The 17,172-nt window shown below is 36.1% G+C and overlaps 1 protein-coding gene across 1 annotated transcript in view; it reads right to left on the reverse strand.

Annotated features, from left to right (window-relative positions):
* PAPSS1 (3'-phosphoadenosine 5'-phosphosulfate synthase 1) overlaps nt 1-17,172 on the reverse strand; it is a 51,954-nt gene that overhangs the window by 13,934 nt on the left and 20,848 nt on the right. Inside the window, exons 6-11 of the mRNA XM_087736320.1 lie at nt 14,534-14,647; nt 12,454-12,565; nt 9,189-9,394; nt 6,763-6,898; nt 5,043-5,311; nt 998-1,227 (exon numbers count right to left, since the gene is read on the reverse strand). Coding sequence (XP_087592446.1) covers nt 998-1,227; nt 5,043-5,311; nt 6,763-6,898; nt 9,189-9,394; nt 12,454-12,565; nt 14,534-14,647 — 1,067 coding nt within the window. The remainder of the gene's footprint in view (nt 1-997; nt 1,228-5,042; nt 5,312-6,762; nt 6,899-9,188; nt 9,395-12,453; nt 12,566-14,533; nt 14,648-17,172) is intronic.

Consider the following 17,172-nt stretch of genomic DNA (forward strand, 5'->3'; position numbering starts at 1 on the left):
ACCACGACAACTGTCACAAGCCACAGTGACATCTTTGGAGACTTTTATACTCAGTGTAACTGCAGCATAAACAGATGAAGAACAAGAGATAAGAGATGGGTTCATTTTTACAGATCAATCCATCCCATGCTGATTTCATGCTTTCAAGGATGAACTGTGTTGTACAGACATACTTCTGCAGTTAGAAGCAGTAGGAAATAGAATATAAAAAATACAAGTTTTTTTTTAGAAAAACATCTTGCTTGACAGTTTGTATTTCAGTACTAACTTCAACTGCAGTTTGATGTAAAACAAAAGTACAGTTCAATAATCTGAATAAAGAGGTTTAAACTAAAATGACAAGTCATCTTCCCAGTCCCGCTCTTTGGCACCCCAGCGACACATACAGTGAGTTTTGGACTCTGCTATGCCACATGTGTGAAAAATAATATTGGAACATGCAGAAGGTGAAATTACCTGTCTTGTAACTGGATCAAAAAAAAGCTGAAAACCCTGGGACATACAATGGACTTAAGGCATCATTTTGCATTATTGTTAAGCAGAGCAAATAACTATTTGTCACCCTCTCCTGTCCACTGTCTTCTCCCTGCTGCACTCTCTCATTGTTTCTCTTCCATCATATCTGATACATACTTGACATCTGAGAAGCATATTTAGAAAGATGTATCAGCAGAAAGCTAATCTTACCATTATAATAAACAGTAATATTTTTCTGTGAATTTAGCAATCTGTGCCAACACGTTCCAGAACTAGAGAAACTCCAGTACCTGGGAGGAAAACAGGAGCTTCCGGTAGCAGCTAAAGTTGGATAAGGTTAGTTGTGCTGTGAAACCACACCCAAATCATGTTGAAGGCAAGTTGCATTCGTGATCTAAAACCATATCTAAACATTGCCATCTTTGAGCAATATGAATTTAATTAAAAACAATTTTTTATGTGGGTAGGGGGTAAAAGGCAGCTATTGCTCAAAAAGTCTTAAAACAAAAATACAACTTACTGATCAGAGTCATAATAATCCATGCACTTCATTTTCTTATTATAAGCTGCAACTCTGAAGGGTACAATTTCCAGTGCTCGGAGGCCTGGAGCCATTGTCAACACTTTGGCACCATGGGTTGGTTCATACAGATCCTTCCCGGTGTCAGGATGTGGCATCCCTGCTGGATCTCGCCCTACAATGTAGAAGTTAGCTCCTGCAACCATCCGTGATCTACAGTGCCACTGAACCTAGAACAGAGACGGGGGAAAACAGTTAACAGAAGAAAACGGTCAAAACATGACCCTTAAAATGTGCATGCATTGTATAATTACCACTTTTTTCCTAATCAGACATGATTTTTACTATGGAGCCACAACAAAACAAAGTATCAATTATGTGAATCACCACCAAACTCACAGCTAAGACATACTATTCCTCTGTTTCATTTGCACATTAGGATACTTGAAAAGTTACTTTAGCACAGTGTTTAGAAAAGTATAATCAGGGCAAGAAAGATGGAGCTCATCCATTTCTTAACTCAGTTCTTCCTGATGATGTCTTCCTCCATCCCTTTCCTTTCATACAAAAGGATGAATGCGAAAGCAACTGCTTTGGGAAGCTTAGTGGAATCTAGCCATATATATCGCTCTATTTTAATCTCAGGAATTTTTCTAAAAAGACACCCTGACCAATAGATAGCCGTGAAACATCTCATCGAAGAAAGACAAGATAGGCTACTTAAACACAGTGTTCACGAGTGTTCTAATCAACCTATCTACACATTAAAAAAGAAATATTACCAATGCTCAGCATTTTCATCTAGTGCATGTGGCAAGGATGTTGTCCAAGGCAGGACTTTAACACTTAGTCTGCATCGATATTAAGACCCAAAGGACATATAAGCTAGGTACATACTGCGCATGAATGCTTGGAATAGGCTTTCAGAGCACTAAGACTGCCTATTTATACCACAAGCTTCCAAGATGAAAACTGATAAAGCAAGTCTAGCTTTGGTAAATATTTAGTCACTTTTCCCCAATTGTTTCGAAATAATTTGATTGTAACATATCCATATGAACTGAGGAAGAACCAATGTCAAAATCAGAAACTTTAGCTTTACGGAATTTTTGCTTGGATGCACCAACTCCCTTCCACCTAATATTTGAAGTGTGGTAAATATTGACAAACAGCTTTCCCACATTACTTTGCTGCGCATTTCAAAATGAGTGGTTTCATAACTAACAACTTGATTTTTACTTTTTTTCCTTATAGCTCAGTTACTACTGAAGGTAAAAAAAAAAAAAAAAAAAGATACTTCAAAGGAAATTCTGTACACAGGCTATTCAATCACCCGCACCCTACAACCAAAGAAATGCTTTCAAATTATTTAGAAATGCATCTCTCACTAAATACGGTGAGAGGATTTTTTTTTTCTCCTAAAGACTGTTTGCAGTACTTACTAGATCCTAGACTGTTAGATGTTACACTTATGACAGTTTTTAGACTTATTATGCTATAAGGACTGTTGGTGAATTTTCTTAATTTGTTTTTATATGTAATGTTTTCAACAGAAAATTTAACCGTACGGTACAGGAAAAGTAAAATAACTTTTACATTACTGTAGGTAACAAAGACACACCTCTTCAGGGAATGTCAGTAAGTTCTCATACTGGGAAGTATTCCCTTAAAAGAATTGTCATACCACCTATAAAGCTTAGTACCTGCCAAAGGATACTCAGAGAAGAGTTTAAAAAACCAGCAAGTATATAACAGTGGTTTCTTATATGTGTAGCCTTACCTTCACACAAAACTAAAGGGCCTACCCAGTAACTACTAAAATAGCTTCACAAGTTGAACAGTAATAAACATCTGTCAAAACACCTGTCAAGCACTAAAGGAAAAAAAAAAGAAGGGGAGGCAAGAGGGGAAAAACCCCACAAATCATAGGACAAACATTGCTGCCACTACCTTGTAGTAAATGGACGATGCGATGGATAAATTTTCCTTCCATTACAAAAAAAATTTGCATCTGCCTACTGCAAATCTTTACATAAAACAAAATCACAGTGTTCCATATTTTATTCACTGTGCATGCTGTTCTATGGTAATAAGCTTTAGGCAAGAAGCTCAAAAGTGATTTCTCAAAGTAGTAACTAACCGTTAGTTCTACATTAGTTCTATAATCCTTACAGAAACCATTCAAGGAGGAAGCTTTGCAGTCAATATGGACAGAGTTCTGTAAATCAGTAGTCAGATAATGAAATTAGGAGCCAGTCATGAGTTATGAGGGTACCATTGGTATCAGTTTTCATTTGACCACAGCCAGACATTACACATGACAGATTCCACTGCTATTCAAGCGTATAGTGTACTATGGAAGCATCTGGATGATGATAGCTATACTTATAATTTTAACATTTATGTTACAAGCACAGAGTGGGCCATACACATGGAATTCCAGCATACCACAGCAGCTAGCAGCATATTTTCTGAAACTATTCTAGCCTAGTTAAGAAATTTAAGTTTCATGTTGTCATTTGGGTAACAGCAAGTAAGAACTCCATTTTGAATAAGTGAAGCTATTTGACTAAGACAATTTAGAACAATGTAAACCACATGTTTAAGACATAAAACTAGCAGCTCTTGTCCCATATTTCTATACATCCATACTACTTCAGAACATATTTACTTTCCTAAGCAGGTGAATTTATTGCATTTTGATACAGAATTTTCTCTTACAGAACCGTTTCTTTTCTTTCAAGGTAATTATCAAGAATGTTAAAAATGCAAAAATGCTAAACTGATGCTTTAAAAACATGTCCATTAAAGTCTCCACAGACTAGAAGGCCACATCCATCCTGCAGATAACCATACTAACAGCTGCTTGTTGTTCTGCAAAGCACTTGTGCTACAGAAATGAATCTGGTACCAGTGTCTTTTAAATGACCTATGGAAAATGATTAAAGGAAGAGTCTCTTTTATTACTTGGCTACAAACATTACTGTCAGGCTGCACTCTGAGGTCACTGGAAATGTCATATAGGTTAAGAGAAAACTCTTATTCTGTTCAGAGTAAGGATTGTAGGTTTTGTTCCTCCTCATATACTCATGAATACAAGTCTGAAGTAGAAGATTTCTGTTAATTCTCACAAAAGGTCTATGGGAACAGTACAATAGTCCCTACAGTAAATTACTTACATGCCTCAACTAGATCTGGACTGCAGTTTTTTCTGTAGGACTGAAAGGCACTGCAAGCTCTGTTTCATCAGTCAACTGGCCAGCAGAAAATAAGCGACACCAGCCTAATTTAATTCCACTGGTGAGATATCCTATCTATCAAAACACTACCACAGAGTTAACCTCTTGAGCCTGGACAGAATTTCAACTTCCTGTGACTTTGGGGCGCGGGGGGAAGTAATGAGATGGAGAACCAATATCCCCTAAAGAATTGCCCTCAAATGAGAGCATTTGCTCTCTCTGCTGCTTCCCACAAACCTCTAGGGATTCCAACCCAAGACCTGGCTTCTAAATAAAGTGTTGCCAAAGAATTATTTCATACGAAAGCCTTGAAACAATTCTCTCTGAATTAAGTTGCCAAAAAATAAACAAGTCCTTTTTGGGTTTGTTTTTTTTTTTCCCTAATTTGTGTATAGCCCTCCAACATACAAACTTTTTGCTTAACAGTCATAAAACTTAAGTATCTTAACATTCAGGACAACTATTTGGTATGTTAACAGATCTTATAATTCCTTCTGAAAAAGACTGTAAAAAAGGAGGAAGGATTAATTCATTATCATACCCTTATAACTATAAAGAAAGGAGCACATAAACCCAGTATTGTCTCCCACCATTTCCAGCAAAATCCTCCAATATAGACGTTTCTTCATAGAAGAACGTTTTGGTTGATGACAGATGGAGCCTTTATAGTCTGGTTTTCCCAAGGAAAAATTAGTCTCCTCTCTCCATTAAAAAAGCCACAATGCACAAACATCAGGCATAGCACGAAATACTTTAGTGCACTATCAAAGGGGCTTTGTTTTGTTTTAAATTCTTGATGTATTTACCTCAGTTGGTCCAGCATACATCATGGGGGAAGGGAATATAGCCACCACTGTTGTTTCTGGATTCAAGATTCCCTCCTCCAGTACTGCAGCATGTTGCTTCATGCGCCACATGAGAGGAACGTCATCCTCCTTTGTCCAGCCTCCAAGTGGATGCAAGAGTAAAACTGGGCGCCGGTAGCCACGTTCCAAAAGCTGCTTATGAGTATCCTGCATTAAAAGAGCATGCCCATTGTGCACTGGGTTGCGTAACTGGAACGCAAAGACAGCATCTATGGAGAAAAAACAGACAAAAGATACAAGGAAATCAAGTTACTTTATCAGGAGTTGTACAATCGTAGAAAAATTTTCAAACAGTACAATCTTTCCTCTGAACTCTATTAAACAAGTATAATAGCAGTAGTCACAGGTCATTAAAGAACTGAGTTATTATAAAATCATTACACTCAATAAGCGAAACTAATAAAAAACAACCATACTAAAAAAAAACATAAATCAGCTTCATTCATTTTTGAGATTTCCACAGAATTACTCTAGTTTCTCCAATAGCTATAATCTTCTCTTTGGATTTTTCACTTGCATGAGCATATAATATAAAGTTAAATTCTAAGAGGAAATCAAACTATGCTAACTGTCTTAAAGGCTCAATGTATCATCAGGAGAACAAATGGACATGTTTGTGACAAAACAAATGAAAGCGGATTTAATGCGACTTAACAGTTCCTTCACCTAAATAGCTTTGTAGAGTTTATGCACAGTAAGAACAAAGCAAGGCTAACTGGTATTCCAAAGCATTACAAACTCTTCGATGAAAAACACTGCCTCAACCACGATTTCTCCCTTCTGCAAATTAAGATGAACTAAGGTACCCTGCAAGACAGCAAAACCACCATCACCAAGAGGTTTCTCATTAAGGAACCAATGAAATCTAGAGAACAGGGCTTTTTCAGGTATCAAATATATTTATTTAGGAGCTAGCTAAAACAAAGATTGGTATCTCGAACCTGCAGATCCTGGAAATACTGACCACACTAGAAAAAGACAGGAGCTCAGGACCAATCTCAGTTTGCATTCTTCATGTTAATCTCTTCCCTCACACTTAGAAGTGCTTAGCAGCTGCCTGCCAGCCACTGGCACAATGAAGGCAGTATGTTTGTTCTCTGCTTTATGACACTACTCAGCTTCTTAGTTATCTACTTAACACAACGGCTCTAGTGAGAAAAACTGTTTTGTTTCTTGTGCAACGTAAAGCTAGCAGTTAGCTCACAATTTTTAACTGTGATACATTCCACTTTGCACCACTGTACTTGCATTACTGTCATAAGCTTTGCTCCCCAGAAGCAGCATAAACAGAAATAAACATAGAACAGCATGAAAGCTCAGCACTCAACCATACCTCTACAGTTTTAGCCGAACCTGATAATTTTTAAATCATGTTCTATCACATTTTAACATTATCTTTTCTTGCATTAGTAACATGTCTAGTGTGCACAGAAAGATAAAATTCAGAACCTCAGGCATTACCAGCTTCTCTTGTGTATTTAGGCAGTACAATGCCTGAGGTCATATAAATTAATACCAGTAAATGGCAAAGAATGCCACCTAGGAGAGCATTCAAAAAAAATCTTCATCTTTGAAACAATGCTAGCCCCTGTGGTATTGAGGCAGCAGGCATTTGGATAAATCTTTGCAGGAAGAAACAGAACAAGAAAATTTTACTCACCAGCATCCATTTCCTTGAATTTCTGCCTTAGTTCAGCTGGAGTGAGACGGTATTGATCAAGTCCATCGTTCCAATAAATACGATCAAGGACCTGTAGATCTCCACCTACAAGCCAGTTCCCTTGCTCCATAACCATCTAGGAAAAGAAAGCAAAATCCTTGTGAGGATTGGTTGTCAGCTTCTCCCGAGCATCTAGAACATTGCAATGGGGGCACATCTTTACCAAGAGAAGAGTTCTGGGTTAATTTTATTTGACAGTCTCAAGTCAAGCATCAATGTTTTTTTAAAAAATAAAATAAAAATAATAAAAAAAAATCACTGGAACATAGTCCAGACATGTTATACCATGGTGCAGGAGAGGTGCACAAATCTTCAGTAGGCATATGCCTTTCTCTCAAAGTAAAGGATTTTTTTAATAGGTAGAAATGCAAGTAGCCAGCATTCTTAACCAACATTATTACATGACAAAAAGAGATAGCAGCCAGAAAGCCTAACATATCAAGTACAAAGGTGCACACTTTATAGTTGTTGGTCAAAGCAAATGCAGTTCCAGTATCACCCTGCAGTTTACAAGATTCTGGTCAGCAATAAAGTAACAAATAAAACAGTTTTGATTAACTTTAATTTATGAATAAAATCAGAATCTTTGAAGTAGGATAGCTTTTGGATTTGTTTCACAGTAGCACTTTACCAAGGCAACATATATTGTACACTCACTAGAATTTGTTTGATATCTTCAAATATCACCTCACCCCTTAAGAAAAAATAATTATGGCAAGCTGCTTAACATACTCTAGCAATGGCCATAGAAATCACTCAGAAATTATTAACTTCTGGGAATGCATTTGCTTTTGAAGATGGAACCACAAAAAACTTCCAGGTTTCATACACATTTCTGATAGTTTTTTAGCCTTAAGTAATTTAAAGATGACAACAAATGTTGACATAACATAAGACATTACATAGTAAACCCACAAGCCAAAATTAACTGTGGATTTTTCAATTTATTTTTACTTTGAGATAGAGGACCTGCTGGAATTAAATGATGCTACAGTCACTATCCCCTTCCCAAAGAAAATGCCAGACTTAGACATCTTACCAAGGTGGGGGGAAGGTGTGATAAAGATATGAAGATGAGAAAACTGCACTACAGTAACTCTCAGGCACCCAAAGTTTTCTGATTAATTTAGAAAGGCCACCAGATTCATGTGCTGTCATGACAGTACTATGCACACATTCATATGCTGTCATGATACTACTACTATACACTCCAGTACAGACATAATAACATAGCTCCTCATCTTCTACGTTAGTTTCAGCCATGTCATTCTGTAATTGCTAATGCATTATAACAAGTCATTCAAATCTTGTCTGCATCAGATTTTCTTAGAATTTATTAAATTTGTGTGAAGTTTTCAACAAAGGGGTATTCTTATGTTCATCAGCACAGAACACATCAAGGGCTTTGAAAATTTTCCAGAATACTCTTACTTGTATCTAGCAGGAGATGTCCTTTTTCAGATATACTCCTGAATACAACTTCAGTCAGTAAACAGATGTCATTACACATTAATAAAAAAATTGATTACACATTAATAAAGACATTGAAAAATCCATAGTTTTCACATATGTATAACTATTAGTCATACAGATACTTTTAGAGCAAATCAAAGGCTTTCCCTTTTTAAAAGCAAGCTCATAATTCGAGGTTTGTTTGATTTCTTTTTGTCTGATTTTAAGTCATAGTTGTAAACAAAAAGATACTATAGAGACAAATGGGGGAAGAAACATATTTTGTCTCTGCAGAGCTCAGATGCAACATTTACATCAGCTTGCAAAACCAAACACAAAACATTGCGATGAGTATGTTACAGTTAGAATATTTCAGTATGACATACACATAAGGTCAAGATAATAAAACATACTGAACACAATGGATGGGAAATAACTCCCCAGAGAGTTAAATTATGAACTCTCCAGGAGTGGGGCCTATTTCAAAAGCAGCTAAACCAGGCAGTTCTCACGTGCTCCACATGCAGGAAGAACAGAAGTTTTCTTGCCTTCACAATGCGTATATCTGCTGATTAAGGCGCTTTGATGACCCATCTGGCTACACAGAGGGATGTGTTTCCTAGGCACACTAGAGGGCAAAGTTCCCTCTTCTGTAGCACAGATTCTACAGTATGTTCTAAATTCATTTCATGTGTACATATTGACATTAGATTTTCACGCTAAGTGCAGCCTATTCAACAGCTGCACAGAACAACAAAAAAAAATCACCGTTGTTTCTGCTCAAATGTTTTAATTAGTTCTCAAAGTAGTTTTGCTGTCGAAATAAAACTAGTCACAGACATCAGTTCACTTAATTTGCAGCGCCACAAACGGTACAGCTAATAGGATTAGATTTTCAACTTTTAAACACACACCTTGATATAGGGATGTTCCTTGCATGTTGTGCCCCATTGCCTAGCACAGCGTTCCTCTTTCCTGTGCTCATAGAATTCGGGATTACGGAGAATGGCCACACGACGACCTTCATACACCAGTGCAATTGCTGTGCACCCATCCAGTCTTTCTTTGTCTTCTTGAGTAGCTGTTAGCACTATAGGCACTGACAGATTAATAACTCCCCCTGCAGAATGAAGGGGAAAAAAAAAATGGGCCCTTATCCTTAGTAATGGTCATCAATGACATTATGAAAATCTACCCTCCTAACAGGCCTCAGTTCAGGCTGTATGTGTACCACACAACAGGTAGCTCAAGTACTTATTTTAACAGGGTTGAAAGCAACTTTTAGAATAAACTCTTGCATAAGATACACATGCTATAAAAACGTGCAAGCACTGAGGTTTGAGAAAGAGCAAAGACAGTACTGAAAATAGCAAGTATTTATAGCTGCACACAAGTATTTAGACTGTGGGGATACTACTTTTTTGGGATCTCAAATGAATAACTTGTTAAAGAACCTATCTAGTAAGCAGAAATACACAATTGACCCTTTTAAACAGATCACCTAAAATATTAGGCAAGATTGCTACTGGAGTGGATAATGAGTACAAAAGAAATAGCATTCTCAGCAGCCATATTTTCAGTCCATAAGAAAAGTTCAATGCGATAGAAGCAGCCAAATGTACCCACGTAGCTAGCATATATAATTCAACTATTTCAAAAGGCGACTTTTGCTGTTTACTTAAAACCGTATTCAGATTCAAGCATATGTATTTCAGAAAAAACTGTTAAGTCAGGCAGACATTTTGCATAGTTTGTTCAGCTGAAAGCTTACCAGATACTTTACTTCTAAAACTAAACCAATGCATCTGAATTTTAAGGTTGTGTGTGGTCCTCACTTTTAAGCATTTACTTCACTGCTAGATGCTGGAAGTCTTGTTTTTCTTGACTACAGGAGTGAGATTTGAGAAACCCAGTGGAATACATACTGTAAGTCTCATACAAAGGCTTGAATTCTAATGAGCATACAATTGCCGAAAGAGTGCAAAACTTTTGGGTGGTCTCCAGGAGAAAAGTCACGGCCCCCTTAAAGTTAATGGGGGTTTTGCTATTGACTTGAGTGGGGCCAAGACTCTAAATAAGGCTGATTTCCCCGTTATTTGAGCAATACATTTTTTTATAACCTTCTCTCAATTTTACCTTAAGTGTGGTAGGAAGTTAAACTTTATGAAGCTGGATGAAAAATTTAAGAGGAAAATAGATCCCCCCTTCCTTCATAATGCAAAATGAAAAGCATGCTGCACATCTTCTCCTAAGTTCAGTCTTAGTGCTCAGAGTTATTTTCAAAGCATCTCAACTTGGCAACAGTCACAGAGAAGGTGATATGCCACTCCTAATTTGATAATTAAAAAAATCCTTTTGCTTTGCGAACAAGGAAATAAATATTTCAAACTGGGAAGAGATCTCAAACCTGTTAATTATTAAAATTTTGTCAGTGACCCATAATAAATATATAATATCTTTGACATCTGTCTTCAGCCACTGTACAAATGAGAAACTGAGGCAACGTAGTGGAGTGAGTTTCTTAAGTCACAGGTGAGGACAGTGTCAGCTTGAGACTATTTCAGATAACTTAAGCTTCTAAGTGAGAATATTAACACACCTGCACCAATCTCCACAATGCAGAAGTCAGTCAGTACAAACACTGCATTTAGAGCCCAAAGGATGAGATGCATTGCAGGTATTAAACATTTTCCCTCTCTTGAAAAAAATCAAAATCCTGGAAAATGACTGCTGCCGTGAGACTCCAGAACTAACATACCAAGCAGGGAGGAAACTTTCAGGATGCGTTTTTGACTGAACCATTCCCACTGCTTCAAGCAGCAAAGCAGCTTTAAGGCAATCACATTTTTCTAAAAAGGTTCTCATACATAAATGTTGCAGTAGATATCTAAGAAGAGGAAATGCGTTAGCATCTAGAGGAACATGACTTTTCTATTCAAGCTTAGGACTGAAAATTGTTTCCATCAATAAGTTATTAGTTATTTTTCATTACTCTTACTTTTTGCAGCATACATGAGGTACTAAAAACAATTGCAAGAGAAGTTTAAAAACTCGCAATATTGCCATATCTGAAACACTCACCTATACAAGGTCTTAAAAGCCTTATAACAATTCTGATTTACAGAAGACGACAGGGCAGAATAAGAAGCTACAAGCTATGTTAGCAGCTGAATGCATAACATGCCATCTGCAGAGCATGTTTCACCTGAATGGACACACAGAAGGCAAATGGAATAAAAATAAAACTAGCAGTTCAAAAACGATACTGCAAACTTTAGATACTCCAAAATAACAGGATGACATTATGTTGCCTAGGATAGTATCCGAGACACTTAGAAAAGGGAACTAGAAAATGAAAGAGGGACAACAGATGTCTGGATCATAGAATTGAAAGACAAGTGACAATTTTTTTTCTGCTATTTGGTCTCCAGCAAGAGAAGAGTAATGCAGAAGGAAGTGAGGAGACAGGAATTTTTACTATCCCTCTTTGATATATAGAGTGCAAAAAAACCTAAAAGGCTGGACTAAAACAGAGCCTTCAAGAGGAATAAATGAAAAATGACAGAGGACCACAATCAAATTCCAAAACCTGAGGTTATTATCACTTGTTGACTACCTTAACTGATGCTTGCTCTTAGCCAGTTGGTAATGCAAAATAAAATATATTTGTTTAAATCATCACAAGATAATTACTAAGTCATAGTAATTTAATTACATGTGACAATTGTCCATAGTCCTCAAATTCTGATTTCATAATTGCAATGGCTCCAGCACTCAAGTCAGTTTGTTGTCCTTTCTTTCATTACCATTACGGAACAAATCTTTTGGCACACAGAGCTAAACAGCAACTAAATTGCAATTCTGAATTCTAAAATAAATGTCTTCAAAACAAATTAGAAACATAGATTTTAGGCTTAAATGTTTTTCAAAAATGAAAAAATTTGAAAAGTATAATTTATAAAGGCAAAAAGGCAAGACATTCAAACACAATGGTAGGTATAAAAAGAATAAAACCATCAAGCTTAAGACTGATGATCATAATAATCTAGTCTCTTTACCCCAGGTTATGCACAAGCCTGATAATGTGTGACCACACCACCACCAAGAAGCAAAGCATCAACAATATTTTAGAAGTAGGATTAGTTTGCTCAGTTTTACAAATGGTAAGTTTTACCCTACCGTCAAGGAGGCAGTCAAAATGAAGGCACTGTAGGTATTCTCTCTCTCTCATAAAGCCATTCAGGGGTGTTGCCCAACCTTCTGCTAGCACTTGCACCCATTGCATATCCACCTTGTAAAGAAATGGAGAAATAGACTTAGAGCAGATAAAAGTTGTTGCTTAATGATTGGTGTCACGTATTAATCATAATAGATCATGATTTGCCCATAAAATGCAGGACAGTGTAAATGGAAGATTTCTCAGTATTACATTTTTTAATCACTAAGAATTCAAAGTTTCTACAAGTACAAAAAAGAACAATTTGTTTCTCATTGTTCATATTTTTGGTTATTTTCCAGTCCTTACACTAGATCAAATTTCCATGTGTTAAAAAACAAACCAACAACAAAAAAAAAGCACAACAACAAACTTTATTTGTAAATGTTTGATAAAGTTCACCTTAACAGAATTAGAGAGTCCCACTTGCATTTATTTTTTAACAAAGCAAGATAACCAAGAGGTGAAAAAAGAAAAAAAAAAAGAAAAACACCACAAAAATTACCACAAGAATCGGAATTATGGGGGTGAACATTAAAAGGTCAAATCTTAAAACAGATTAGAAAGAAAAATGTTATTGCAGAAACTAGTGAGACAACCCACAAGTAAAGTTCTCTTGGGACTAGTACTTAGTTTAGTTTAAGAGGTATCAGCTTACAGGGAATTTCCTTCCTTAGCACTTAAACAGTCACACTATGACTTAGTGTGTGGCCTCTATTATTTCTGCATGTCCATTACTAAGACTTGGTCAAGTCTTTGACAAGGACAGGCTTTGCTTGTGCAAGTCTCCTTTGCAAAAAAGAGCATGACTAATTTTATTACACTGTTTAATTTATGCTGCGGCAAGTACAACACACATTTTCTTCCCAAGCTAATGTTATATACTTGCTTGATATTTAACAAACCACTGGTTGGGGGTGGAGAAGGAAAGGATTTGTTTTTCTAGATAGGGAGCAATTTAGAACGGGACACTACATAAATTTAATAATGGTGACCTTAAATATTTATTCCTCATCGAAGCAATAAATAGTTTTACATATGTGAAAGGATCTAGTAAGATGCAGTGAAAGGAAGTATTAAAATTTATTAGTAGTAGAAGGCTAGGCAAATTTTAAAACTATTTAATTCAGTGCTTAGTATGTCATCTCAATCCTTCCAAGTCAAGTTACTCACAGCAGATGCTCAACTCTGAGCTTAGTCAGCTCCTAAATCAAATGCTTAGCTTTAAGTTCTAGTAATACTGTCAAAAAGCCAGTGAAAACACTCATGCATTTTATCTGTGTTTAGGTCTAGTTCTTAAGAAAAAGAAGATGAGGTACAACAGAAACACAGCCAGAATCAGCTTTGTCTAATTAATCTGAGTTGGAAAATAATACATTTAACCAAAATAAGAACAGAGTTGATCAAGTTGATCCATGCTTTTCCACATTTTCTCTGCTGGAAGCCAGAAAAGTAGCATGAATACGTTCTAACTAGAAAAAACAAACAAACAAACAAACAATAAAGTAGATCTGATCATCTCTGTAGACTTAAGTTTGCAACTGTTTGAGCCTGGTATGTAAGGTTACTATCGTTCAGCTGAAGGTTACCACTAAGGAGAATCAGGAAGCAGTAACCGATTTCCTTCATATTTCTAGGTTATTACAATTCAAAATAAAATTTTTTGTGTAAGTAAACTAAAAAAAAAGTTAGTGATTCTTCTAGAAACAACTACTCATACAAAGATACGCCAGGTATGGTTGAGTCCATGGATGGCAAGGGGAGGAGGCAGCATGGGAGGAAGCTGCTGAATCTCCAGGCTTGGGATAAACTAAGTAACGCTATACTAGACATTATTTATGAAATTACAAAGATTCAAATGTTATCTCTAGTAAGTGATCAAAGAAAACACAGATGCTGTGATTTCTCTCAAGAAAAGAGTGAAAAAGTATACCAAGATACATTCTGTAACCAGTACAGATATTTCGACTATATCTACTTTCTCTGAGCAACAGATTAAACTGTCTTTCAACTTCAGCAATGAGAAAACTGAACACACAATACCTTATTTATTTCCAAGGTTAACAGAGACTCAGCATCAGTTTTGGCCAACTGTAGCTTGTTTTCTGGCACATAAAGCTCTTTCACCTCATAAGAGGCATCCACTGGTACAATGTCCTGTATAAAAGGAATAAATAGAACTTAATGTTTGCTCAAAATGCTTCTTGGACACTGAACACATGGTCAAGAAGTAAAATTCTAGTATTGCACTACTCTGTAGCAAGAGTTTATTCATTAAGCAATTTTTACTCCTTTAAAAACCGGCACTGTTCCAAGATTATGATATATTGCTAGCCAAGCTGCTGGCTTGAGTAACTGAAGTGAAACATTCCGACGAGATTTTTTTCTAAACCTGAAGTATCCCATATAACATTTACCTAGTAAATACTTAACTATTTAATTAAGTGCAGTTTTTATGACTTATTAATGCCTACATTATCTACAGCAGAAAGAAAGACTCTATGCTTTTACACTTGCTAAAGAAGTAAAAAAAGTTTTAGAGACTGAGCATTTATAAATTTAAGTCATTCACTATACAACATACATCAGAAGCGGTAACATGGAGGTTAAAAAAAAAAATATCTTTCTCAACTGAAAGTGATTAATACAGAAGTACAAATTAAATGTATTACCTACAGCTCATGACATAACTTCAGTGTCTTAATCTATATACTAACACTTAGAACATTTAAATGTGAGGCCATCTGTGCATACATATATGCAATGAACTGAAATCTAGTTTTATAACCAGAATACCACAGAATATAATTTTTTTATTTGAAAAAAATTACGTTTTCCTCCATGTGTTTTAAGCAAGACATTCTCACTCCACAATGCTCAAGACTCAAGACCTTAAACTTCTTGTAAGATATGAATATAAGTATAAAAACATAATTTTTAAACAAAAAGGGAGAAGGGAGAAGGCCATCATCATAGAACTTTAAAGAGTCTCCTCTGACAAAGGATGGTGTAAAATGTCAAAACCCAGTCAAATGTTCCAGAGAGATTCAGCAGCAAAAAAAAAAAAAAAAAAAAAAAAAATCTGTGAAAAGCAGCTGACAGTTCTTTTTAAAACAGGTTTTTCAGAGTTTTGGAAACTTTTGTAAAGTAATGCTTTACTTTTTGAGGAAAAAAGCTCACCCTTACAGCAAAGTATATACAGAACCATAAGAAGAATAAAGACATTATCTTTATTTTTCCAGTATATGCAGCCCAGAGTAAACAGGTAAGCCTGTAGGAAACACAAAGTTTGCCCAAGCATTTTAAAGCATTTATCCAAGCATTTATCAGACATTACACACTATCTCCATGGAAAGTAAAACAAAGGGAGTGGGATGATGGAAGCAAGTGGGAAATAAAATTACTGCAGGAGAGAAAGATGTGGCGAGTCTCACTGGCTGTTACTTAATTCATATCTCCAAAGACAAATAAAAGGAAAACAAATTAAACTAGCACTTAGAAGTTGTGTTTTATAAGGAAAAGCTCAGCCCATTACGTATCAGACATCATTTGGGAAGCTGATTTTATTAGACAGTAAGTTAGGCAAAACCTGCCTTCCATTTTCTCTGCTTGAGCAGCAGCATTACAGCCCAGGAGACCTGCAGCAGACTCCTGACACAGCAATAAGCCCAGAATCAAACAAAGCTATTGCCTGCTGTAAAGAACAGCAGACAAGCAAAGTATAATGACTAAGTACACATTATGCTGCTTCACAGAAGATTCCCCTCTGGACCCTAGTTCATTACCATGTTAGAATGTCCTAATTTTACAAACCATCAAAAGCTTAAAATAAATGTGCCTATTAAAAAGGTCTCTTCAGATATGATCCTGTTTTTAGTGTCCCACTAATGGGCAAAACAATGGAGAAAAAGGTTTCACAGTGCAGTTTCTGTCAACAACCTACCTCATTATAAGGATGTAAACAGCTTGAAGACACTTCTAGCAACACTGAGTCAGACATTTAGAGAATTTGTAGGATTAGTAAACCTAGATTCCCTTGCAGGCATAAAAATGGTATTTAAAATATCTTAAATTAAAAAAAAAAAAAAAAAAAAAAACAACCCAAACAGCAGCAAGAGGAATCCATAGGTCTTTAAACTGTATGAATTATAGGAAAATGCTAGGTTAGCAAGCCATCTAGTGACCACTTTAAGGTAGTAACTTTACTCAAAGGTTCATTCTACCGAAGGACAAGTTACACAATATTCCTCAACATTATTTCTTAATGCATTCATATAAATAACAGCAGAATAATAATAAAAAAACCTAGATGCTTTATGGGAATGTGCCTCCTCAGACTGCAGTGGTAGGTACTTTGCTGATGCTGTCTAACATCCTCAACAGCCTGTAAAGAAAGGGCCTTCAGGCAAGTTTCTGGTAGATGGGCATTCACAAGTGACATCCAATTTACAATACTGAATGACTCGTCTTCTAAGTTCATATTAATTGAGGTGTGAGGCCACTGAATTATTTATATATGGAAAAAACAAATAGAAGTATTTGCCTGACTACAATAATCACTGAAATTTTGGTAGCTACAGCTTGCAGGGAAGTTTGTCAGTACATTAAGTACAGGGAAAACTGAAAAGTGCAATGACAGCCACGATCTTAAGAGAGAGAGAGGTATGATTTTCTGGACTGAG

This window comes from Nipponia nippon, unplaced genomic scaffold, assembly GCF_047370975.1.
Source record: "Nipponia nippon isolate SJK-2023a ecotype South Korea unplaced genomic scaffold, ASM4737097v1 scaffold_6, whole genome shotgun sequence".
In the NCBI taxonomy this organism is placed as follows: domain Eukaryota; kingdom Metazoa; phylum Chordata; class Aves; order Pelecaniformes; family Threskiornithidae; genus Nipponia; species Nipponia nippon.